Genomic DNA, 25,526 nt, shown 5'->3' with positions numbered 1-25,526 from the left:
AGCTTTGAATCTGTCAGTAGCAAAGAATGTTAAGAAGCATCTTTGCCCTCCCTCCCCCAGTTTTCTCTACCATACTTTTCTCAGCCTTTCATGCGAGTGAATCCTGACTTGTGGGGGTTCGTTGTCCAATAACTAGTGACTGTAGAGATGTTGTCATGATTTCACCTTCAGGTGCCGAGTGGGTAAAGTATTTGAAAGTAATTATCTCTTTTTGATGAAAAATATGCTGGTAACATTGGTTATTTTGCAAATACGTGAAACTATGTGGTTCCTCCTGGCTTCACGCTTCCACTGTCTTCACAGTCTGTCTCTTCACTGTCCTGACAGGAGAAGCAAAACATCCTCAAAGGACATCCTCCTCCTAGTCCATCTGGGCCTGTTATGAGGGCAAACAAGCTTTTTTGTGGTCTTCTGGAAAGGTATTTTGAAGCCAGGCAAGCCTCAGAACTTAGAAGCTTGTCTGGCACAGCAGATCGTTTGTCTTAATCATCTCGTATGCATTTAGTGTTTGAAGAAATAGCTTAAAGGAGTTAGCCTTCATCTATTCACAACTGAGCGCGTAGTCCGTTATCGGACACGTGGCTTGGGCATCAAACGAAGCCTGCTGTGTGGAAGGCTACTTGCGCTTGTAGTTCACTTGGCCTTTAAACCAAGACTTCTCAACTCCGGTGCAAGTGTCATTGGTAACCTTACTTTATGAGTAAGTAAATAATCGAATTACATTTCTGTAAGAACTGTTTTATTACTGTGGCACTTTGATTAAAGCAGACAAAAGACTGTGTACTTTATGCTAGGGTACTTCGAAGGTGGGTATCTTTGGATGAGAGCAAATCTAACTCCCTCATGTAAGTGCCTGTTCAGAAATTTAGAGAATAAACTAAAAAGCCAAATATTTTCATGGTCACTTGCATGGAAAATGATTCCAAGAGATTTTGAAAACTTGATTGTAATTTAACCAGCCTCAGATTGTGCAACCATGTATAATAAACGGGAAACATACTGAGCTGCTCTTTGAATTATTAAAACAGCTGTATTCTCACTAACATCTGGGTCGTTTCTGTTGCTTGGCTCTGCCCCTCGCTTCAGGCTCCCCTCGCGGCACAGGGAGGGAGGCGCCCGGCGGGGCGGGGCCCCTGCGGCCGCTCCCGCCTTGTGACCCGGGCGCCGCGAGGCGGGAGCGGCTGCGCATGCGCGGCGGAGGGCGGGGGGGGGGCGGTCGCGGCGCGATGACGCGCGAGCCCAGCGCCGCCGCTGCCGCCCTTCGCTGCCGATGAGGCGGTGCGCGTGGCCGCTGCTGCGGCTCCCGGCGCGCGCCGGGCTCGCCCTCCGCCATGGCGGGGCCGCCGCCGCCCGGCTGCGTCCCGCTGCCGTATCCTCCTCTTCCTCCTCCTCAGTCGGCGGCGACGGCAGCTCCCGGGCCCCCGACACCTCCCTCTTCGTGCCCGTGCCGCTGAAGCCCGTCGGCGACGCGGCCGAGGAAGACGTGGGGGCCGAGCTCACGCGGCCCCTCGACAAAGGTGAGTGCGGGCGGCCGTGAGGCGGCGGCGGGAAGCGGCGGTGCGGACCTTGCCCGCCCTCTTCCCGGCGGGACCGGGGGCTGGGTCCCTCAGGCTGCGGCAGCTGGGCCCGTGTGAGGGCTCAGAGGAATTGGCGGGCCCCGCCGGGCCCATGAGCCCTGAGGGCGAGCGTCCTCTGGGCTCCCCCGCGGGGCCCGCCGCTCCCTTCGGGGTGTTCCCTGGGGTTTTATCTCTTGAGAGAAGGGGGGTCTTCCCTTGCGGCTTGTCCGACTGGCGTAGCTGCTTGTGCCCGCGAAGGTGAAAGTGGGATAAAAGCTGCTGGGGGAGGTAATACACCGGTAGTGAAGTTTATACCAGGTGTACCCTGTGTGGAGGGAAAATCCCTTGGCCTAGTTCCTCCACTCCCTGTTCGGTGCAGTCAGGATAAAGGTGCTTGGCGTGGGGGCCACAGCTAAACTGAAATCTTGTGGCACTAAAACTAACATATTCTGAAACCATAACCACATCTGCAATCAGAAGTCGTCGTTTCCTCAAATACTGGCATTGTAGAGAAGCATCATTATCTGTTTGTGAACGTGCCCAGGTCACAATTGGGCAAAACATTCGCTATTTCTAGTTATGGGCCATTGGTGTTATAAACTTAAATATAACTTTCAGTTAGAACAACGCAGGTCTGTTTGTATATTCTTGGTTTTGCGTATCTCAAAGTACGAGCCAGTAAATATAAGTGTAGGTTTCTGTGTATCAGCTGGGAAAAGCTGTATCAAGAACTATCTTCCGTGCTCTCTGTGTTATGAGAGCTGCTGAGTATGTCAGAAGCAGAACAGGAGTTTGAACTTCAGTCTTGAAGTGAAACAGCATCTTTCTCAGATTTTTTTATGTGTCTCTTTTATATATCTGCTATGTATATATCGTGTCGTTTTACTTGACACAGTAATTTTTTGACATTTAAGTAGAAACAAAAGAAATTCTATTGTTGACTCTTAGATGCTCTACACTTCTGTTCTTTGATGTCTATATGTAATTATATCTCAAGAATGATTGAGTGAGTTGTAACTTCTTTTTCAGTGTTTCCTTTAATTACAAACCTCACACCCTGTTCGTTCTTCATCAGTGCTCAGTCTTCTGCTCGGGAATGGTCTTATTTTATCTAGCTGTGCCAGAACACTATATTTAAAGACTCGATAAATAAGAAACAAGTTCTTGCTCATTTTGATGTTTGGTGATTCCAAAGCATTGAGGGTGTAAATGGAAACTTTTTTTCTTCATATGTTCTCCTGATTAAGTGTTCTGAAGGCATATTATTTGTATTAACCCCAAGTATAGGAAACATGGGGAAATGATCTTAACTTGTTCAGAGCCCTTGAGAAAGGAATACCTGGCCCTGACATCTCAAAAGCCTAGCTAGGGGGAAACGGGTGAACGGCTGTAATGCAAAAAAATCTGTGTTGTTTGCAGACTTGTCTTTGAGTGTTGGCTTCCATTAGCAGTGCATTCCTCAGATGCCAATAAATACGAATGGTGGCATCTTACTTGTACGTCGCTCGTTGTCTCCTTTATTAGATAAGCGGTTGTGTTGGATTTCTTCAAAGTTACAACTAAAATGCTTTGGGAAAATAAGTATAGATTCTCTTTGTTCTCTGCTAGCTTGTTGAGAGAGAACAGACTGGCTGAAATTATTGATGTTCCCACAGGTGAAAATTAACTGCTTCAAACAGCCTGAAGTTCTTTCAGGTGGGGCTTGCAAGGAATACCAGCCTGGTGATGAGCATGGTGCTTGTCTGCCTCATTGGCCTGTAGTGCTCTCTCTCTGTGTTGCTGTTAGTAGTTTTGTATTTTGAAACCCATCAATAATGTTAAAGAGGAAACTGAATGAGACTTTCCTTAGCAAATACCATCCATTCTTTTTTATGAAATAAAGTCTTCCTCTGCTTCCCCCCCTCAGATTCTGCCCACACACCGTATCACGCATCTGTTTTTTTGATATGTTGAATGAAGATACTGTGTCAGATTCTACTGCTCAATACTGAACTAGATTCAGTAAGAAAAAATTATATTTACAGGCTTTCTGATTACAGCTTGTGAAAAAACTTTGTTACTTACAGTGCACAGAATTCTAGTGTGAGTCACCTTGTTAGCTGGCTACTCACTGAAGTGAGAGCGATGGTAGTTTTTGTGCTAGTCAGACACTGTCAGTATAACAAGGCTTTTTAGAAGCTTACTTTTGCAAAGGCAGTTTTGCAGAACCTTTGTGACAAACCTGCTGCTTAACGGCCTGTAGTGGAATTCATTCACAGCTGCATCTGTTTTCTACAACTGCGTGAGAAGTGGATCCTTGTGAGTGGGGATGTATACTTTGAATTTTGGTGCATCAAGTAGGTTACAGTTAGAAGGAGCTTTGCTATCGAGCTTTTCTTAAAGAGATGATGGCAGAATCTTTCTGTAGCCTTTCATTGCTTTTACATTAGTAATGCTTCTGATACATTTGTGTGATGACGATGTCCTTGTGAAAAGCCCAGATGCACAGTGTTAATGGGTAACAATAGAACAATATGAAATTACTGTATGATGGAATGATTTAAGATCTGAGTAGGTGTTTGCTAACCCCCTTGTACATTTGCCTCATTGAACAAGCTAATTGTTGAGTGACTAGGTGATACATGAACACATTATAGTGAAATATCTAAGGAGCAGTTATGTAAGAAAAAGAAAAAAACTGATATTAAAATTAGATGGGGGGTGAAAGGGACATGAGGCCTGCTCATGCGTGTAGTATCAAAAGAAAGGAGTGTAAAGAGCAATGAAAGAATATGTTGTAAAGGTAAGTGATCTGCTATCAGTACAGAGGTTGAAAGATTGGTACCTGGCTTCATGATCTTCAGTACCAGGCCTGAATCTTGCCAAGTCAGTGGGCAGCACAGATTAGGTTTGGTTTGAATGTGGACCTCCTGGTATGGAGATGATCCATTAACAATCTTAAAATGAATATAATCAGAAAAATCTACTGTATGAAAGATAAGCACTTTGTGCCATGTGGCTTCACAGAATCCTTGATACGGTTGTTGATTTGGAGCCCTAATGCTCAGTTGCCATGTTGAATGTCAGTTCTGTGGTTTCAGTTGTCAGACCACAGGGCTGTGCTTACTGGTGAGAAATGTAAGCTAGGAAAGATGAGGTGGTTGTCAGGAATTCGTGCATCAAAAACAGGAGGTGCGTGAACAGGTGGATAAGATGCACAACGTCACTTGGACTGGACAATAGAAATCAAATAGTTCTGAAGGAATTTTAAAATAAAGCATTTAACTGCTCAGTGGTAGCATACAAGCTTACCAAAATGGACTGTTGTTGTCTCAGATGCAGGAAAATGAAAAGTCTTCTTGCAAATGGGGCTGAAACATCTAAATGAATGGGATACATTGGAGGCTAAGTGCATAATTTCTGAACTTAACCACAAGAGTCAGGCCGTCTTTTTGTACAGAACCTTAAAAAATACTGCTGAGAAGTCAAAGTAATGGAGGACTAAGAGCTAAAATACTTTTCTAGAATGTGGAAATGGTGAAGAAAGGGGACTCTTAAAACAGGAGTGAATGGTAAAAGAGGTAATGGTAGAGGCAGGACACAGGTTTCCTGAGTATGTACCCTGACTGCTGGCTGTTGCTGGAGAAATAGTACTATGTGCAGCTGGATTAAGCTAATGTCGGCATGTCTAGTTGGACTGCAGTGCCAGCTTTGTTTTGTTTTGATATACCTTATTGTTAAGACAAGTATTTGTGCTTAGGAAGGATCATGACCTTGGATGTTGAGGGCTGCGATGGTCCCAATGTCATGTTGCCTTGGATAGTAACAAGCGTTCTGGCATTGACCTTTTCCTCTTGTAGTAAGGCCAGTAGGCTGTGAATTTAGCTACGTGGCTGATGATGTGTGAACTGTTATAACTTCTTATGGAAGCTCTGATGAGAATTTAGCCCTGTGCTTTCTTTTAATGCAGTGTTTTCCAATCTGTCTTTGGTTTCCTTAAACATTTTCTGCTGAGAGTATGGCTGCCTGTGTAGTAAATTTAAGTCTGCTGACAATCTTGCTTAGTTACCTTTGTGAACATTTCAGACTGTGAGTTAATCCATTAATAGACTATTGTAACCATGCACGGGGTATGGGATGTAGCCACTGCTCTTGTGCTTCTGGCTTTGCTTGCAGTTGAACTTTGCCATATTGTTGTCACTTGATGATTTTCATTATACAAAGTGGGTTATCTCTGTTCTAGAGTGTAGTTTTTTTAGAAAGAGGCAAAGTCAATCTCATGGGAAGCTTTCCATGTCGTGGCAGAGACTTCAAAGAGTTACGGAATTAATTGCAGGGAGCAGAGGTTGGCAGTGTGGTGTTCAGGACTTGTACTGGCAGACCAGGGGTGTGCTGCATTAAGTGTCAGTCCTAGCATTTGATGATACAGGGTTTGTAGACTTGAATTTTGGGAATAATATAAGCTGATGGATATGTGCTTATGGTATTTGCTAGATTGGTGTGAATTTCTGATCTGCTGTAGATGGGGAGGGGACACAATTTTGCCGTTGTGATTTAACTAACATTTAATAAACTAAATTCAGAGTGTATGTTAGTAAATAGTTTTGTTGCAACTCTGAACTTGCCTTTCAGGGAGGGAAAGCATTTATTAATAACTTCATAATAAGAGATTTTATACAAACAGATCTGAGTAATTTGTGATATATATGAAGAAAGTCCATTATGTTTTCTTCTCTCCTCCTTTATTTAACCTGAGCAATAGGACGAATACTGCATCTGGTTTGCCTGGTCTTTCTGGAGAGTGTGTCTTGGAAGCAGTGTGGAGGGAAGAAGGTCCCTCAGGATGTTTAGTAAAAGCTGTCACCAAGTGTTTTAAGCAGATTTACTTTTCACATTAGAACCTGCTGTTTCCTGATAGGTGCTGATAAAAAGCAAACAAAAACCACCCCAAAACCTTAATTAGTTTGTTCCATAACATGTTGGCTGCAGGTTCCCACCTTTATGCTTTCCTGTCAAGTACCAGGGAGAGTGTCTCAAATACTGACCTCATCTTCAAGGCAGTTCTTACTCTGATGCAGTTTACACTTGTCCTTGTCCACAACAGGCTGAATCGTTTATTGTGTTTAATTTAGGGAGAAATCATTTGAGTCTGTTCATCATGGCAAAGACTCCCTCTCTCCAAACTAACGAGACTATGAGCCATGATCATTTGGTCAGCAGAACTGATTTAGTTTTGAGCAAACTAAAAAAATGTTACTCTCTTTCTGCAGGTGAAGTTCTAAAAAACTTAAATAAGTTCTACAAAAGAAAAGAAATACAAAGACTAGGAGCAGAAAATGGATTAGATGGTAAGAAAATGTTCTAAGATTTTTTTTTCCAGATGTGAAATCTGTTTTTATTTGGGTATGGTATTAGGTAGATCTGATCTTTTATGGGTCTCATGACACTGCTTATTTAGGTTGTCTCTGTCACTTGGTTCAAATAACCTTTATATTTACTCGTAATATCTCATCTTAAGGTATAGGTTTTTAATGGACTACTTCAGTGTTTTGTTGGGTGTTTACAAATACGGTTTTGTGATCCCAGTCTCATTCACTTTGTTCCTTTGTTTTGCAGCTCGCCTGTTTCACCAAGCCTTTATAAGCTTTAGGAAGTATATCATGGAATCCAGTTCTGTGAGTGCTGATTTGCATATTATTCTCAATGATATATGCTGCGGTGCAGGCAAGTATCTGGAAAGCTTGTAAAATAAAATATACTTTTTTTTTTTCTTGTTTTTGACCTATATGCTTACCTAAGTAACTGTGGGCCCCCCTACTATGCTGTAAAAGAGGTTAAAAATCACTCCTTACTCCTCAGAAACATCCCCATCCTATGGAGTGTTATGTCCTTAAATCTTCTGAAGTGGAAACAAAAGAGGTGGAGGTCTTGTCAAGCAGCAGCCTGTTGTTTTACAGCATCTGTTCATTGCTGAAATGAAAACAGTACTGTTGCATTTATTCCACTCTTAAAAATTCAGTAGTCACTAGGGGGCACTTTGAGAGCGTTCTCCTGGCCAGGTGGCCTGAAGTAGTTGGGAGTGTAACTCTATGGCTGTGCTCTGGTTCCGTGTGGCACTAATAGAAGTGAGTGTTGTTTGCTTGCTTACTGCATCGTGTGTTGTAATCAACGGCAATTAACTAAGAAGTGATGCTAACTGGTAACAGCAGAAGCAGCTTTCTCCACAGTTTGAGCTGCAGAACTTTGGCATAGTATGTGTTTTTAATGATGGTAATTTAAAGGTTACAGTGGCCGTTAGTTTTGTCTTAAAAGGTAAATGTGTAGATTTTAAATGTTTACTGTCTTAGGAAATTTAAAGTGTCTTTTTTTTTTTATTAGTTATGCATAAAATCTTCCACATGATTTCCTCACTTCCACTCTTTATTTACTTATATATGTGTTGTTTATGTATGCCTTAAAACTCAGGCATACATAGAGTGTAAAGAGTTGTTTATTGTGGCAGTTTTGAAGTTTTTTAGTTGAGTTTTGCTTGTCCAAAGATGATAATTAAAAATACTACAATATTTAAGTTCTTTAAATTTTTCCCAATAATTTTGATTCATTGAATACTAATTCTCAATTTAAAAAACAAAAAAAACACCCCAAAACCCCACGGTTTCTTTTTTTTGTGTGTGTATGTTTGATAATAACCATTTTTTAGATCCAGATAGTTCTTTGAAATTCTATGAGAGCTGGACAATTGGAAATTGAAATATGAAACCTTTAAGGCCACACGTCTACTTCGCAAACGTTCAGAACAGTGAACCTGGATGTCTCTTCTGAGTTGATTTTTCTGTTCTTTTCTCGCCTAGGGATTGGAGGCTCACAATTTTGAACCAGCATCCCAAGTCTTAGTAACTTAGGGAAGCTGCAGACTCTTCTGTTTTTCTCTGTTTATTCATAAAAGCATTTTAGAAGCTTTTATTTTATTTTGTTCCAAGGCAGCACATCAATTTAGGAAGAAAAGGCTAAAATCTTCTTAGGACAGAAAAGCAATTTCTCATCCAGCTTTTCCATAGCTTCTCATCTTATTTGGAAGTTCTCTAGACACATAGGCTAACCAGACGGAATATACTGAATGAGATTTTTTTTTAATACTATTGTATTTGCATTATGTTGCTTAATGAGTCTGTGTACTCATGTTAGTTTACTTTTCTGCCATTGAGATAATTACTGAACTTTGTAGAGAGCCAGAAGTTGAAAGAATTATGTAATCATGTGGTGGAAGTAGTAGAATTTTTTTTTAAAGTTTATTATGAAGATACACACCTTCAGACAAGCATGCAAACTTTCTTAAAAGGGTTTGTCTTCTAGGTCACGTGGATGATCTCTTTCCATTTTTCCTGAGGCATGCAAAGCAGATCTTCCCGATGCTGGACTGTATGGATGATCTGCGCAAGATCAGTGATTTGAGGTTGCCACCAAACTGGTCAGTGTGTTTTAAGTGTCACAGTGTTTTCTTTTCTTAGTGTCATAGAATTTCATAGTCTCTGAATTTAAGCTTTATGATATACAATTGCACTATATTTTCAGTTGCATTTCTCTGTTTTTGAAATAATTTGTGTCAGGAGCTCTTAATCTTTGTTACAAGATATACTGCAATCAATTAAAAGGAAAATAAGATTATATCAGCTATGAAAGTCGCTGAGTTAGTACTGGCTTTCCAGAAAGCTGTCTTCTGGCTGTATCTGTTTAGGAGGTAGCACGCCAGAACATTAAAATGCTTATATACCCAAGGAGAGAGACCACAGTAATGAGAATTATTTTGAACACTGTTTGAACAATGTGTGAATTCCACTCGAAATCTTTGAAAGCATTGTATGATTTCGAAGATGAAGGTATAAGACATAGTAATCTCTTTATGCTGTCTGTTTTTAAGAACTTGATCTTTCTGCTTGCAACACACATTAAAAACTCCATTAATAAAATAAGTGTTTAAGCTAATTTGCAATTTCCCCTGAATCAGCATCCAGAACACTAGATAAATGTTCAACAGATCTGCTTTTTTTGTGTATGTTTTAGGTATCCGGACGCCAGGGCTATTCAGAGAAAGATAATATTCCATGCCGGTCCTACAAACAGTGGAAAAACTTACCATGCTATCCAGAGATTTTTGTCAGCAAAATCTGGAATATACTGCGGTCCGCTAAAACTTCTGGCTCATGAGATCTTCCAAAAGAGTAATGATGCTGTCAGTATGTTATATTACTTACCTACATCCTTAGTACTGGAACAGTCTCATGAATGCATGTTTGTAAAGTACTGCAGTCCATGAAGCAGTGTGCTTGAACGGGTGCCTTTGCTTTGCAGTAGTGTCAGCTTATGTGAATACCAGTTGTGCATTTCTGCTTTAGGCAGATTTCCCCAAATGGAACACTTTTCCCAAAGCAAAGCACATGCTGTGCTATCATCCCTGTAACCTGCCTCCATTTTCCTGTAATTTTTCCCTCCCTGGGTTTAGCCAGGTTCTACTATTAGCTTTTTCAGTGTGGAAACTGTGGCTTCTTTTGCCCACGACCTTTATTTTAGCTTGTACGCAAGAAATTACCCTTCCTTAACTCCCCTCAACCTCCTACTTCAAAGTTTAAATATATTTCACTCAACCATCTAATAAAAAGTTTTGCAGCTTCAGATGTGTTGAGTTGAAGAGCAATGCCCTATATCAGATCCCTAGAGGAAACTTTCATTAATATCTTTTTTATTGTTTCCAGTGCCTTTTTGAAGGCTGGTTTGTTTCCAGCTGCACAGAATCACACCAGTTCTGAAGCATTACAGTAACACATCACCTGCTAATGCAGCATAGTGTGTATGTACAGTAGTGTTTACCAAATGATCTTGTGACTTCTCTTTTTTTTGATAAGTCTGATTTAGAATTTGTAATTCCTATTATTGGTTTATCAAAGCAACACATAAGAAGGATTGGCTTGTCCTAGGAGATATCCGTAACATTTTTACTGCATAGTGAATGTGGATACCATATAGTGATGTTCCCTGTTAGCAGAGTTACTGCACTTTTTTCCCATGTGTTTAGTGTGTGAGGACTTTTCACTTGGCAGTTCATGGGTCATACATAGCCCTTGAGGCTTAAACAGGGCTTCCTGCATGGCTCTACAGGTGCATATGGAAGGAACAGCCATCTGCCTGAGATTCAGCGAGTACAGAGGTGACAGAGGGTGGTGGCTTCTGGTGTCTATCACAGCTAGTCCTCATGAACTCTTGCTGCATGAGTATAAGGCAGCAGGTGAGGCACCCAACAGGCCAATCACCAAATGAACTGGAGGAGGCTGGAGCTTGCAAGGCTCCTTCACTGCTGGGCCTTGCTTTGTGAGCCCCTTGCACTACAGCTCTTCTGACAGTGCTTTTGTTGCAGATGTGACAGCTCTGAAATGCTCAGAGGAAGATGTAATCACCTACAGGAGTAGAGGAGGGCATCTAATTACAGATACTACCTCTTCATTACACCCTTCAGTCTGATAGGACTTAAATACAGGGCACAAGTCTCAAAAGGCTGAGTACTTATTTTCTGGATAGCTTCCATTATACTGTCTTAGAATGTACTTTAAGAAACTGATTTTTTTCCCCTTTGGAAAGGGGATTCTGTTATAATAAAGAAACTTAACATGAGTTTTCTGAATTCCTTTAGAATGTGCCATGTGACTTGGTGACAGGAGAAGAGCGTGTGTATGCCAATGAAGATGCCAGACAAGCTCCTCATATTGCTTGTACCATTGAAATGTGCAGCACTAATACACCTTGTATGTATACATAATTGTTTCAGTCATATCAGTGGTATCTTTATGTGTATTATTGCTTGGACTCTGAAGTAGCTGAGCTATTCCTTTTCACTCTTATTTGAACAATTTCTGAACTATGTTAGAACAGTTAATAAAACCTGGGTCATCTTAGAATAGCTTTTTGGTGGTAGGGGATTAACTGGATTTGAGCAACCTTTTTTAGAAAGCCTTCGAGTTCCTTCCTGTGTTGTATTGCTGTTCTAGATGCTCTTGCTTGGTGCATCATATCTTTCTTTTTTTTTTGTTTTAAGATGAAGTTGCTGTGATCGATGAAATTCAGATGATCAGAGATCCTGCCAGAGGGTGGGCTTGGACAAGAGCCCTTCTAGGTAAGCTCGTTTGTGTTGAGAAGGAACTAGTTTAATGTGACTATAAATGGCACATTAAATTCAAGCTTAGCAGTCAGTATATTCATAAGTGGTTACAATATGGGATGCAAAATAAAAGCGAGTATTGTTTCTTTGTATGTCTTCTCACAGCAAGTTAGAGAGATAATCTGCCTCAAAAGATTTGTCTGTGTGGCAGCAAGTTACCTGTCATGTTTTATTTAATGAATGTTTTTTTAAAATTTTATTCTCTGAGTTATACAGATGCCTCTTAGTTTTGCTTCCTTGGATAATATGGGGTGTTTGTGTTGTTACACCATGCTGCTCTTTTACATTGATTATTTTCTAAAGGTATGCTTTTTTTGCTCAATTAACACAATTTTTCGTTATGAAGAGGTACTGTTAAATGTATGGCAACATGGTGAACATTAAATATTTTATAGTGTTAATTTCAAATGGCTCACTTATAGAGCTGCATTGATCTGTTAAATTCTTAGAAGAATGCTTCTTTTGATAATTTTTGAATTTTTCAAGAGGCATTTTTGAAATTTGTCTTTTCTCAGATTTTGAACAGAAGTTTGGAATCTGATTTCCCCCCTGCCTTTCCCTTCACTGCTTTTGATGCTAAGTTTAATAGGATGACTTGTCATACTTCCCCTACCTCCTATTTTTTCCCCTTTTTCTGTTATGACTGCAGTAGACACATTCATAATTTTAGAATGTCATGCAGAAAACAAAGCTCTTCAGTTCTGCTGTGGTTTGGGAGTTAGTAAAACATTAGTAGTAAATAAAATATACTCAAAGCTTTGCTCCATTCATTCAGTGGTTGAGGGTGCCTCTTGTTTTGGCTGAGAGGGTGCAGCAAGGTATTAGCTGCTCTGATAATCACACTAATGCCTTTCCAAGCATCACTTGCTGATATGAGATCAAGAGCAGCTCTAAGGAAATAGTGTATTGTGACAGAGGCTTTAGGTACTGATTTGGGATGTTGAAGGAGGTGAAATACAGTCCTTGTTGTCGTGTTTTAGGGTAACTTAGAAGTCAGCTAAAGCTACTGTTGTCTATAAATATGTAATGTTTTGCATTTTATTTCATTGGATCTTGTTCAGGACTCTGTGCAGAAGAAATCCACGTCTGTGGAGAAGCTGCTGCTATTGACTTGGTGACAGAGCTCATGTACACTACAGGGGAGGAAGTTGAAGTAAGCTTTTTAATTCTGTGAAGTTATGAACAGAACATCAGGTTCTCCTTGCTGGAAAACAGGCAAAAATTTAGGGTCTTTGGGGGATATCACTGATCAAAGTTATTCTTGCAGGAGGTCTTCTTAAAATGTTTCTCAATTCCTGGAAACCAAAGGAGATTTTTTTTTTTAAGTAGTGGTATTGTTTTGCTTAAAGAAGATACATGCTTTGCTGAGTTCCCCTCAGGGAATACTACAGCTGTTCAGGGGCTTTCTTTACAGTTCTGTTCTTCCTGGAGGGCACAGTGCCCTCGAGTTTGCTGAGGTTACTGAATCTGTTGATAGTTATCCTCCATGTGGTGAGGAGAGGAGTTAAAAGATCTAACGCCTCCAGAAGAAAGTGATTGAAAGATCTCTGAAACCCAACTTTGCTGTCGTAATTTTTTTTTCTTGGGAAGATTCCTTTATGAAGAGTATATAAAAATATAAAATTTGGTCCTAAGAAAGTCCAACCTGCATGATTTCATGATGAATTAGCTGTAGCTTTATATATCTGTGCGTGGTGGGGCTTGTAATTCTGAAAGATGACCAGTTACAGCATTCGGATGACTGAGTGAAAACAGGCTCTCATTTCTTGATAGAATTGGTACATAGCCTGTATACATCTTTTCCTGAATCTAATCTACATGTATAAATACATAGTTCTTCTCTTTCTTGAAAAGGCTGTATAGTTCTCAGCTTGGGAAGTTCTTGCAAGTATGCAAGTGCATAAGGTGTAAGTCAGCTTCTCCCCAGTAATTATCCCTTCAGGGCTGTAAGAGGTCTCTCGGTGTTACAACAATTGTGGTAATAACCCTGCTGACTGATATTCCACAGGAATTTTTCATTTAAAAACATGCTATCTTTGATGAATCCTTTGATTCTAGGTCCGAAACTACAAAAGACTCACTCCTCTTACTGTGCTGGATTATGCCTTAGAGTCTCTAGATAACCTCCAGCCTGGGGACTGCATTGTCTGTTTCAGTAAGAACGACATTTATTCTGTCAGTCGACAGATTGAAGCCAGAGGATTAGAATGTGCTGTCATATATGGCAGTCTGCCACCAGGTAAAGCTCTCTTCCTTTTGTTTTTAAGGGAACAGTCTGCTTCTTGCTGCTTGCTTAGAAAAACTTTAGAAATGAAGCAGTACAAGTTTTCCTAGTTTTGCATCTCTGTATAGTTAGAGAAAGTAATCAGCTTTCATTGACTTGTGTTTTAATCTTGGGATTAGACCTTTATTATGTACTTAATATTGATCTTCAGATAGATGTAATTAAATGAGGTCTATCCACAGCTCTGGGAATGATTTAAATCCCTCCTGTCCCCTTCCCCCAACAACAACCAGATACCAATCAAATACCAATTTTTTTTTTTCTCGGCCTATTATAAAGGTATTGTGCTTAGTGATACATTGTCTTTGTTTTGTAAGAAGATTTTGCTATGTGAGTGAGGTGTTTTGTCATTCTGTTTTAGGAACAAAACTTGAACAGGCAAAGAAATTCAATGATCCTGATGATCCATGCAAAATCTTAGTTGCTACAGATGCAATTGGAATGGGTCTCAATTTGTAAGTACTTGCAGCAGGTTATGGTATGATTTTTTTTTTTTTGTGGGTGTGATACCTGCATAAATTTCCTCACTCGTTTCTCCCCACTTTGACTAATTTGGCTAGATATCTGCTATGTCTAGATAACACAGTACATACATTTTAATTCTGAAGTAGTGATCAATTTTATTCGGTGGAACTAAGCTTTAATTTTAAAACTGATTCTAAGAATTAAATGGCTCACTTGGCCTAATTCTATGTGATAGTAGGCACTGTTAAGGTACTTTTGATTCACTGGAGTCAGCTGTGCTAGATTGTCGGAGTATGTCTCTTGCATTTCTGAAATACAGAGCAAGTTCAGTCCAGTTTCAGATGTGTTTTATTGCTGAAGGCGAGGCAGTCACATTGCTATAAACTACTGAGGCAGGTGATGGTGAATGGATTGTGACAATATTAGAACACGATTGATGTGTGTAGGGATGATGATTCTCCTGCAACTAACCAGTAGTCTTATCCTGCCCTTTTGAATATGGTGTGTCCTTAAGTAGTATCTGTGGTCTCTTAATTTATAGAGGGGAAAAAAGCATTAAAAAAAAAAAGCTGTCATTGTTCTCTAGTAGGTTGTATATTGGAAATAATTTGCAAAAAAGAATTCCTCTTTGTTTTTGTTCAAATATTCCAGGTGTATAAAAAGAATAATTTTTAACTCTATAGTAAAGCCAACTGTCAATGAGAAAGGAGAAAAGGAAATAGACTCCATTACAACCTCTCAGGCTCTGCAGATCGCAGGCAGAGCTGGGCGTTATGGCTCATCCTTCAAACAAGGAGAAGTCACTACAATGCATCGTGATGACCTCGTGCAGCTGAAGGAAATTTTGAGTGAGACTGTGCGCCCTGTGAAGGTGAGAGGCTCAGTACCCAGTTTGTACAGATGTGCTCTGGAGCTCTTTTACTGAGTTCTGATCCCCAGTTATTTTTCCTTGTGTCTGTTTACAACTTAGTAATAAAAATGGATTGTGTCATGCTGGAGTGACTGACTATATGTCCCATTTGGAGGCTTACAATATTTCATTTATATTGAAGCTGCTCTTTTAAGAATTAAAAGCTCAAACACGGAAGTTCTGAAGTTCCACATAAGTGTGCTAAATAAACTGGACTCTGCAGGGTGCTTTGGTTTCTTGTGTTTTGTCGTTCTAGATTATGTTTCTGATGCACTAACTTATGGACAATATTGAGAATTAATGGAAATCTTTTTCTTTATTTTCCCTTTAGGCAGCTGGCCTACATCCTACTGCTGAGCAGATAGAAATGTTTGCGTATCATCTCCCTGATGCCACTCTATCCAATCTAATTGTAAGAATGATCAAAATATTAGCTCCTGCTTTAAAAATTAAGCATTGCTTTTATAGTCACTGCTTTTGTACGAAGATCCGCTTTGGGAGCCTAGCAGACAGCCTTGTCTTGTCTTTTATCCAAGATCTTTTATCACTTGGATTCTTCTCTCTACCACAGCATCGACTGCAAATACATTTAGAATACTTAACTTTTCTGTGTTATAATAAACTTGAAAGCTGTTGAAGTGTGTAAATATGTTTACCTGTGTTGAAGAGTGTGCAACAACCTTCTCGTTTTACCTTTCCTGTATTTTAAATGTGGACTTTTTGGTTTGAGGCTGAAAATATTAGAGATTGCAATTTTGATAAATTTATGTGAAAATTCCTGGGAAACTGGTCTGGTCATGTCAGATCTCTGTACATCTGAGAGCTACCTGATTTTTTTTCCTGGTTCTGTGGACTTTATGGAAAAACAGGGTCTGCTTAACTTGGAGAGAACAGGTATTGTGGGATCTACTTGATCTCATCATTAGCTGGACAGTAGGATTTTTGGAAGTGCCTAAACCTTTTAAAGGAGAAGTTAAGCTTCCAGTGCTGTATTTAAAACATAGTATCACGTTTTTTAGTACACTGAGAAATTCTTAGCAGCTTTCACGGATTTAAATGCATGTTATTGTTCTCTGCTGATGTGCTGTTTTGTAGCACAGTGTATGATTTCTAACTTCGTGGTAAAAGATTATAGTTGGAGACCTCCTGGAAGACTTAGGCTGGTAGGGTAACAGCACGTCTTTAAAATTTTACTATTGAGAATTTCTGGGCTAGCGTAGAAGTATTAAGATAAAAAACCCATGTTATTATCGATCTCTTAAGTATTCAGTCACGTATTTAAGAAACTAAGTGTTTCGTTAAAGATCTTTTAAAAAAATCTTTCAAAGATTTACACTAGAGAAATAATTTTGGGGGCCCATAGAAATTCCCCCTGCAATGTGCAGTGGCATCTCCTGTTTCTCTGAGGCACAGATGTATTTCAGGTGTTCTTTGAATTCTTCAATTGCAATACCGTATTTATCTTGTGGTTTCTTTCTTCCTAAAATAGATCTGTTCCTGACATTGGGCTAAAAATACCTCAATTATTGAATTTTATGCTGTGAAGTTAGCTTTTTGGGTCATGCTAAGTGGCAAACCTGGAATGAGTTCTAAACATAGTAGTAACTGGTTCCTGTGGTGATGTTCTTTGTAACTAAAATGTGCACTTCCAGAACACTCTGTTTGTTACTTAGGAGACTAATTGAAAATGCTTAAATAAAGCATAGTGTGTTATGTCTTCTTCTCTGATTCTGTGTTAGAGAATTTAATGAAAATACTGTTAATAGAGGGAACTCCCCTGCCCCCTTTTTTATTACTGTAGTCAAATAGTGTATTTTTTAACTGTTCTTTTGGCATAACTAGCCTTTGAAACACTAAATCATTTTTTGGTTTGGTAATACAAAGTTTAACAACCCTCTCCTGTAATAACATCCTCTTCATTTGGTTATATTTTCACAGGATATTTTTGTGAGTCTCTCACAAGTCGATGGGCTTTACTTTGTCTGCAATATTGATGACTTTAAATTTCTAGCAGATATGATTCAGCACATTCCACTAAATTTACGATCACGATATGTCTTCTGCACTGCACCCTTGAACAGAAAAGAGCCTTTTGTGTGTACCACGTTGTTGAAGGTCAGTTATTTTTTTCCTCCAAAAAATGTGGTATTTATATTGGAGCAAGCGGGTCTTGGTGCATTGAGACTGTATCTAGCTGGTATATTTGTTGTAGGTTTTGTCATTAGATCGTTTGAGAGCATTCTTAAAGTGCTCACAGGTAGTAATATAAACCCGCTGGAGAGAGATCTATTTTTTTTTTCCTTCAAATTTCATTCACCATTTTTATTGGCCAAAGCTTTTAACTTCTGAGAACTGATTCTCATTTTGTGATGTAAATGAAAATTTGGATAGCTTTTCTGCTGTTTGCCTCAGAGAATCCTAGTGCTTGCCTTGCAGGTGATCTTTGAACTGGGAGAGATCAGAACTGTGTTAGGTGGTCACTTGTGCACTGTTGAGCTTTGCACTACAGCATGTCTAAAAGTAGTCCTTAAAAAACAAGATACCGCTGCTTCACGGTGTTAGCTTGTCAACGGAAGAAAAGAATGTGGGATTAAGTGTGATTGCTGATGTTATAAAACAGTTACAGAGAATTAAAACCCCAGAAAATACAGTGCTGTAAGTTGCTCTCAGAATTACGTCATTTCACTTTTCAGGCCTGGATGAACTGTTTTCCACTGTGCCCCCGGAGTGATTATTTTGAGGAATTTGTAGTCAGCTGATTTCAGTTTTTCAGGATTAATAATTTTGTTTGGGGTTGTTAGTTTGTTAGACAGTATTGCCTTTGTCCCCTTTTAGAGACTGCATTGAACATTTTTAATAAAATAGTGTAAAAATGAAACTGATGTGATGCCCTCATGATTTGATGCCCTCATGTCACAGATGTTAGACCTGTGCTTTTCAAAAATGGCTAATAATGTTCTTTGAGTGATTGATTTGAAGAGTTAAAAAGAAATACCACCTCATGAGGAAAATTCTGAGCATTCAGATCCCAAGTAATGAAGGTGAAGATGGTCGTGATGTGATGTCGGAGGGAGGGAGGCTGTTGTGAGTGCCTGTGTAAATTTAAGCCCAATCCCTTGGCAAAAAAACCCAAAAAACTTCTGGTATCAGCCAGTTAGGAAGCAGTTCAAAGTCATCAGTGCTCCTGAAAATGTTAAATTTGAATCTTATTTGGCTTGTTTATGTATTAGTAAAAGCTGAGACGTCTGGGTTTCAGAAGGGCTGATTTCTAGCGCAGATTAATCTGTTTGGGTTGTGAATAATGTGTTTCCTAAGTCAGGGAACACATTTAACATTTTCTGAACCCTGGAGATTCTGAAACAAGATGATTAACAGAATAGGAGCAGAAGAAAAAGACACAAAGTCCATCTGCTTTGCTAGATGAAATCATATGCCTCCAAGTGTTATGCTTTTCTGGATAGCTCTATACTTTTGTTGCTTAACTCTGTGCATGGCCCATGGACAAATTGTGTTAATGAGGCCCTGGAAAGGAGAGGTGACTCCTGTATTGAGTAATTAAGTAAAAGAATGTGTGGCATTTGGGCTGTGTAAAACAAAGCAGGTATTTTCTGGAGTATTGTGTGTATACAGACTTAAGGGAATTTAACTCATTTGGGATTTCTTCTTTCGTGACTAACTGAGGACTTCACTGAATCTGCTTGTTTTTCAGTTTGCAAGACAGTTCAGTAGAAATGAGCCTCTGACGTTTGACTGGCTCTGTCGGCACACTAAATGGCCGTTAGCTGCTCCAAAGAACATCAAAGAACTTGTACACCTTGAAGCTGTTCATGATGTTTTTGACCTCTATCTGTGGTTAAGGTATTGTCTTTGTGCTTGAAAATGATTTGTATTTTTTCCTAATATTTATGACTTGCAGTCCTAGAAAAGCAGTGTCTTCAAGCCCATGTGTATGTGGTGCAGTATGGGCTCCTTTGGCCCTTTAGAGGATCTTGACAAATGCGAATGTAGCTATGTTGTGGGAGCAAGTCATGGGTTCTGCAGAGAACAGTTTGTGACTGACAGAGAGAGAAAGTTAGAAACAAGATCATCCTGGACTGGAGCAGCTGAAATGCCACTTAAAATACAGTGGCCTTCCCATGCAACATGTAATAATTTTTTTTTTACTTTACATAGTATGTGTCTCATTTTCGTCCCAGTCAGCAGTCCTTTAGTGAAAAGGTTTAATTGTGTGTTGTTTTGCCTCTCTGCAGTTACCGCTTCATGGATATGTTCCCTGATGCTGTCCTTGTAAGGGATATTCAGAAAAAACTAGACAACATTATACAAGTCGGTGTCTGCAACATCACGAAGCTGATCCGAGCTTCACAATCTGCAGCTGCTCTTGCCACAGCAGAAGTTGTGTCAGAAGACTTTCCTCTTTCAAGGACTAAGAGGGATACCAGGATAGTTTCAGACCGTCGTGGTGCAAGATCCACAGATGCACTCTCTGTTGCAGTGGAGGTTCCGGGAGAAAGAAGAGCAAAGAACTCGAAAGCCTATCGGTCTGCTACAAGGCAGGAGGATCTGAAAAGCCATGGACGTGGGTCTCTTGCCAATAGGTTGCTGCGTGAAGGACTTCTAACACAAGAAATGCTGAGACAGCTGGAGAGTGAGTGGCAGGATCAGCACAGGAATAGTAGATACGGCCTTGGTTCAAAAAGAGATGATCAGAATAGTTCAAAGGAAACGGGGAAGAAGAAAAAATAGAACCATGTCCTAATTCTGTTTAGTTTTTATTCATAAAATAAAATACTATTTTAATAACTTCTTTGGCATTTCGTGTTTACACTGCTGCAGCTCCTCAATGGTTTTCCTTCTGCTGTGACCAGTTACCTGAAGCACTCGGAGAAATGGACTCTTAAAAGCTCAGAGGCCATAAGTTTGATCTTACCACTCAGCTGTACGCTTTTTCAGTCATGGTGTTCAGCGTACGTGTATGACCTACTGCTCTGTGAAAATTTGAACTTGATGTCTTCTTGCAAGATATCTTCACATCATTAATAAACGTCAGATGTTTCACTAGTAATGAATTAGCTACTCATTCCATCCCTTCCCAAAGGGCAGAGTTTAACAGATAACGAACAAGTAATGAACAACTTGGCAGGAAATGAGGTCAGAATGGTGATAGGAGTCATGCTCCTCTAACCTTTGTGTGCTGTGAAAATGTGGAAGGAGGTGAAAAGCATTTGTGTTAATGCGCTGGGGAACGATGAACTTCTGGCCACAGGAATTTTTGAGTAAATTCCAATTCTGTCATCTGAGGGGTAATTACTGAAACAAAGCAAAATCTGTCCTTGCTCTTTGAATTGTATTCTTTCTCCTAGGAAAAGCTCATCACACTGATTCAGGCAATGTTTGGGAGAGGGAGTTGGATTATGATTTTTGGGGGGAAGGAGAAGATGTTAGAGGCACAGGTATAATTTATTTACTTTTGAGAAATTCAGATGTCTGTTTCTCCTTGACTTTTCTAGTTCAGTTTCATACAAATTATTTTGTTCTGTTGCACTTCATAAATGCGTTGTTGCTTCACAAGCCAGTTTTTGTGCTATCTGAATTTTGAGAGGAGACATAAAATATTTTACTTAAGCTCACATAACAGCTTATAGTTTAAGTAACAGCTTGTGGGTTGATAGTTGTACCAGTAGTATTTCCACATACGTATTTTATCATGGCTATCATAAACTGGAAAAGTTAGGTGCTTACCACCTGGAGGAAGGTTTAATTTGTTGGAACTAAGTTCTTGGGAAAAGGACCAGGCTATGCCTCTGTCATACACATGCAGATGCTCTGTTATTTGTTTTCAGTGTGAGCAGCTTTAAGATATGCTTTTGAGCTCCCAGTGGGGATACTGGAGAGTGGAAAGTGCTGAAACTACTGTGTATTCACAGAAATGACTTTCAGCGCTAGGACACGTCGCAGGGGCTGGCTGAGGAGAATAATGTGCAGCAACAATATTTCTGGGGTTGGCTACATACAAGTCTGCAGACCCTGCTTGTGTTAACGTTGGGATACTTGTAAAAGCTGGGTTGAATTTCACTGTGTCTAATACCTGGCTTTCTAAAATGATGAACGACATATTTCTGCAGGTTGAAAGTTTGCTCTGAATCCCCTTTGCTTCCTCCTAGTATCAATCCTTTAAGCTACTGTGTGGAAACGAGTTTGCAGCAGTTTGGGTAATGTTTTTAACAGCTGTTTTCAGTGTATTTCATGTCCTCTTCCCCCATTATTTACTAAAAAGCAAGCAGTGCATAAACGTTTCTAGTCCACATGATCTCCTGGGGATTTCAGTTACAGACTGGCAGGGAGGGAAAGTTTTAGGTCCTTCCCCTGCAAAGCCCCATCTTTCTTTCCTCCCCCAAGAACAACCAAGCAGCTCTGTATGTGTGGCAGTGGCCATGTGAATGTTGTGAATTTTCCGCTTTGCGGTTGAGTAATTCTGCTTTGCTTTCCCAGAGTCCTGACAGCCTCTGCTTAACAGCAACATGACTTGCACAGAATGTGAGCTTGCAATTAACCCTTACAAATGTATTCCCTTTGATACTGTTGAAATAGCTTGTGTGATGTGGATTGCGTGATTGAGTGGTATCAATTGCCTCCTTGTGTCTTTTGCACTTGACAGACTCTGAGGGAAGCTGTAGTTGCTCGAGCCTGCAGACGGGTTTTGACAGCACGCGCTTGCCCACTTACCTCTTGGGCTGCCAACTCCTTGCTGAATCTGCAAACTGCTGTTTAAAACCACGCTTGTGCGAGGACGACTCCTCTGTTTTCTCTCCCCCAATGTGTGTGGGGTTGGGTTGCAGGAGACCCACATTGCTACTGTACTTTGCTTCTAGTCTGTTTTGATAAATTTATCCTTTAATTGTATGCTAAGCTGCGTACTAGTGTATATTTTTGAGCAAGGAAAGAGTGGCTGGGACTTCAGGGTACAAGCCAGCCTTGTGTTTGAGCAGCAAGCCTTGCAATAAGGAAGCTAAATGACTATAAGCATTCTTTTTTGTATTTTGCTGAGATTAGCACTTGGCTTAACCCATTGCTTGTTTCCATAGTGACTCCATAGTAACTGTTTTAAGAGCTCTGAAGTTTATTCAGGCGTTTCCAGGCTGACTTTTTATGAAAGTTTTCTTTTCTTCTGAGCTAATGATGTGGCTGTCATTGACTCCCATTGGAATGGCTGCCAGATTGGTCCCATGTGGTATAATCCGGACTGGTGTGGGGCAAAGTTGTGCCAGCTGCACATTTTTAATGTGCCCTGTGCAAGCAAGCCCCTGGGGGGAGGATTGAGTGGCCTCTTGCTCTTCTTCATGAGGCTGTGCCGAAATTTTTTAAACAACATCGTTCACTTGATCTGAGAATCACATTTGCAAAAGTTTTTGTTTCAGGTTAATTTCAGGCATTCAAGTTACAGATGTTTGGAAGTTTATTGATTTCATGATGTATTTTTTGTTTGTTATGTTTGAAATGTAAAATGCTGACTGTAACAGCCTTCTTTCTCTTAAGCCAACGTACTCTTTTCTGTCTGTGCTGTCCCCATCTCTTCTAAATAGTGTCTGTCCTTGGAGTGGATTTTCCAGTCAGTCTTCTCGGGTGTTCTGCCTTACTTTGTAGCCTGATGTTGGCCTAGGAGGGGCAGAGGCAGGACGAATGCGGGGACCCCTTTCTGTTCTGAGCTGTGATGAACTTGTGGGAATATCATTGGGAACAAAGCTGCTGCAACTGGGAGGGGAAATGTGTTCTGAAGGTTGGTCTTGGAAGCATAAGCTATAACAAAGAAGGATTTCTCTTGACTCACCTGTAGCCTTGTCCACTGTCTCCTTGTTAACCTGGGGGCCAAACTCAGCAACCAGTGTTGCTGCTGCCTCTGACACCTCACCAAAGACAGATGTGCTTCTCCTCAATAAAATGCCTATTAATACAGTACCTCTTTCTGGAGATAACTGGTGCATGTTTAGCTGATGTATTCAGACATTTATCTGAATTTCCCCGTTGTAGCTGTGAGATTCTCTTCTCTGCAGGCCTTTGCAAGGCTGTGGGAGGCGGGTGGGCTATGTGAGCACCAGCCTCTTCAGGGTTCTCCATCGTGCCACAATTGGAGGGAGAACTGCAGGAGAAGAAAGTAGAGAGAGGGATATTACAACTTTGAAGTCTCATTGGCCCTTGCAAAGGGGGAAGGGAGGGTTTGTGACTAACTTTCATTGGGTGCAGCTCTAACAAAGGGAAAAAACATTGCCTCAAGCCTCCAAGCTGCATGCAGTTGGAGCTGATCTGTTCACTTGGTCCCGGCTTGTTCCCCCTGTACTGGCCAGAATACATACAAAATGGCTGTAACATATTTGACTATTGGGTCCTTAGTGCGTTGAGCTGCTGTCTGCGTGGAAATGAGATAATGTCTTTTCTTGCATAACAGCCTGCCTGAAGCTAGGATGCACCAGGGATGAGCGAACAAGTTACGCAGCGATTCTGACATGTCAGGTATTTAACAGAGCTTGCTGCCAGTTTAGTAACATTTAGATCTTTGAGACCCTTTTCCAGTGGCATCCGTTAGAGAAAGAAAGAAAAGAGAGAATGAAAAATAAATCTACTGTATTACAGACACAATGAGCTCTGGATCAAAGTGGGATGGAGCTTGAAAGGTGATGTTTTCAATTTTGCTGGCCAGAGGGGTTGTGACTCGGATGGCATGGGTAAACAATGAGGAAAGAGACAGTCCCTCTGGGAGTCAGTGTCTGACTTAACGAGCCAGCAGTTATTAAAAGATGAATACAGGAGAAGTGAACCGTGCTTTCTGGCTGGTAGCGTGGCTTTTTTCTTCTTTCTTTTCTCCCTTTCTCTTGAAGATCAAAGGCCTAATTTTAGAACAAGTCCTATTTATGGACTGTTCAGCCACTCTGTCTGCTTTACTCTTGTTCTAGAATAGTGGAAAATAAATAGAGCTGGCGGGATCTCCCAGTGTCCAGAGCTCATCCCTGATGCAAGGCAGCAGGGGGTGGGGAGGAGGGAACCCTCAACCTTTCCTAGCAGAGGTTCTGTGTGATTTGTGTCTGCAGAGGGAGTTCCCTTCCCCTCCCTCAGCTCTTTCAGTCTTTCCTCGTGATCAGAGGCTGAAAAAATGTAACCTGTGACTGCTCCTGATGTTCAGCAGAGCTGCCTCCTCCTGGTCCGTGCCTTCTTGATGTGCAGTAGCTGCCGGGTTTGGGCAGAGTCCTCCTGAGGCTGGTGCTGAGTATAGAGTTGAGTGTTGTTTTGTGTGTCTGTGGATTATACCCGTGTTCACACAGCCCTGCATGATGATCAGTCGTACTTTTTTTACAACAGCATGAGATTGCTGGTTCCACTTTAGGCTATGAATTGATACAGCCTGAGATCCTTTTCTGCTGTCTGCTTCTGCCCTGCTCTGGGTCTGTGAGGACAATTTTCCTCCCATTACTTGGCACCCCCCGCCTTCCCATCTCCCTCTTCTCCCCCTGTCCTGAGGCTGGTTTTCTGATTTATCAAAATAATTTTAAATTGTAATCTTGTTCTGCAAAATTTTGGGTTGCAATTATCTGCCTGTGCAATAAATATGCTCAGTTTCAGCTGAAATACTGAACAGTAACTGGGGGGAAACACACCGAGTGTAGGTGTAGTTTGTGAGCCTCTACCCTGTGAGAATGTCTTTTTTGTCTGTTTGTGTTTGTTTCTCGCCTTTGTATCAACAATTCACCCAGTTCTCTTTGGATCATATTTTCATAGTCCATATCACTTGATACAGTGTCAAAATCCTGGAAACACTTGTGTATTCAGAATGAACTTTTGAGAGTAATAGTTAAAGGCTGTGTCAGATTCAGCTCTGATGGTGTAAGGAAGCCGCTCCTGCTGCAGGCACTCTGTGCTGCCAGCTAAAGGCATTTATGAAGTGAGGCAGTCCGGTATCAACACTGCTGGCTGCCAGGTAAATCTGTCCCCTCCCTAGGTTTTGCAATACCGAGGATCTGCGTTGGTCTGAAACTTTGTCTTCAGGAGGGGCGAAAGGAGAATAATCTGTACAAAACCTCTCTGCTGGAAATTGCACAAGAGGTATGTTAGCTGGGGGCAGGGGTCTGTGTGTCT

General features: G+C 40.7%; 1 protein-coding gene across 1 annotated transcript; it reads left to right on the top strand.

The window, feature by feature from the left end:
• The first annotated feature begins 1,291 nt into the window (after positions 1-1,291).
• On the top strand, positions 1,292-20,204 carry SUPV3L1 (Suv3 like RNA helicase). The gene is made up of 15 exons (XM_068416609.1): positions 1,292-1,517; positions 6,806-6,883; positions 7,152-7,259; positions 8,889-9,003; positions 9,597-9,765; positions 11,218-11,329; positions 11,620-11,697; positions 12,804-12,895; positions 13,801-13,981; positions 14,388-14,481; positions 15,143-15,362; positions 15,733-15,813; positions 17,340-17,516; positions 19,111-19,259; positions 19,652-20,204. The coding sequence occupies exons 3-15, from the start codon at positions 7,196-7,198 to the stop codon at positions 20,145-20,147; spliced, it is 2,028 nt and encodes a 675-aa protein (XP_068272710.1). The 5' UTR covers positions 1,292-1,517; positions 6,806-6,883; positions 7,152-7,195; the 3' UTR covers positions 20,148-20,204.
• Positions 20,205-25,526: the final 5,322 nt, after the last annotated feature.

The sequence above is a fragment of the Nyctibius grandis genome, chromosome 20, assembly GCF_013368605.1.
Source record: "Nyctibius grandis isolate bNycGra1 chromosome 20, bNycGra1.pri, whole genome shotgun sequence".
NCBI lineage: Eukaryota > Metazoa > Chordata > Aves > Nyctibiiformes > Nyctibiidae > Nyctibius > Nyctibius grandis.
The sequence above is the reverse complement of the archived record's forward strand: the minus strand, read 5'-3'. Positions and strand labels throughout refer to the sequence as shown.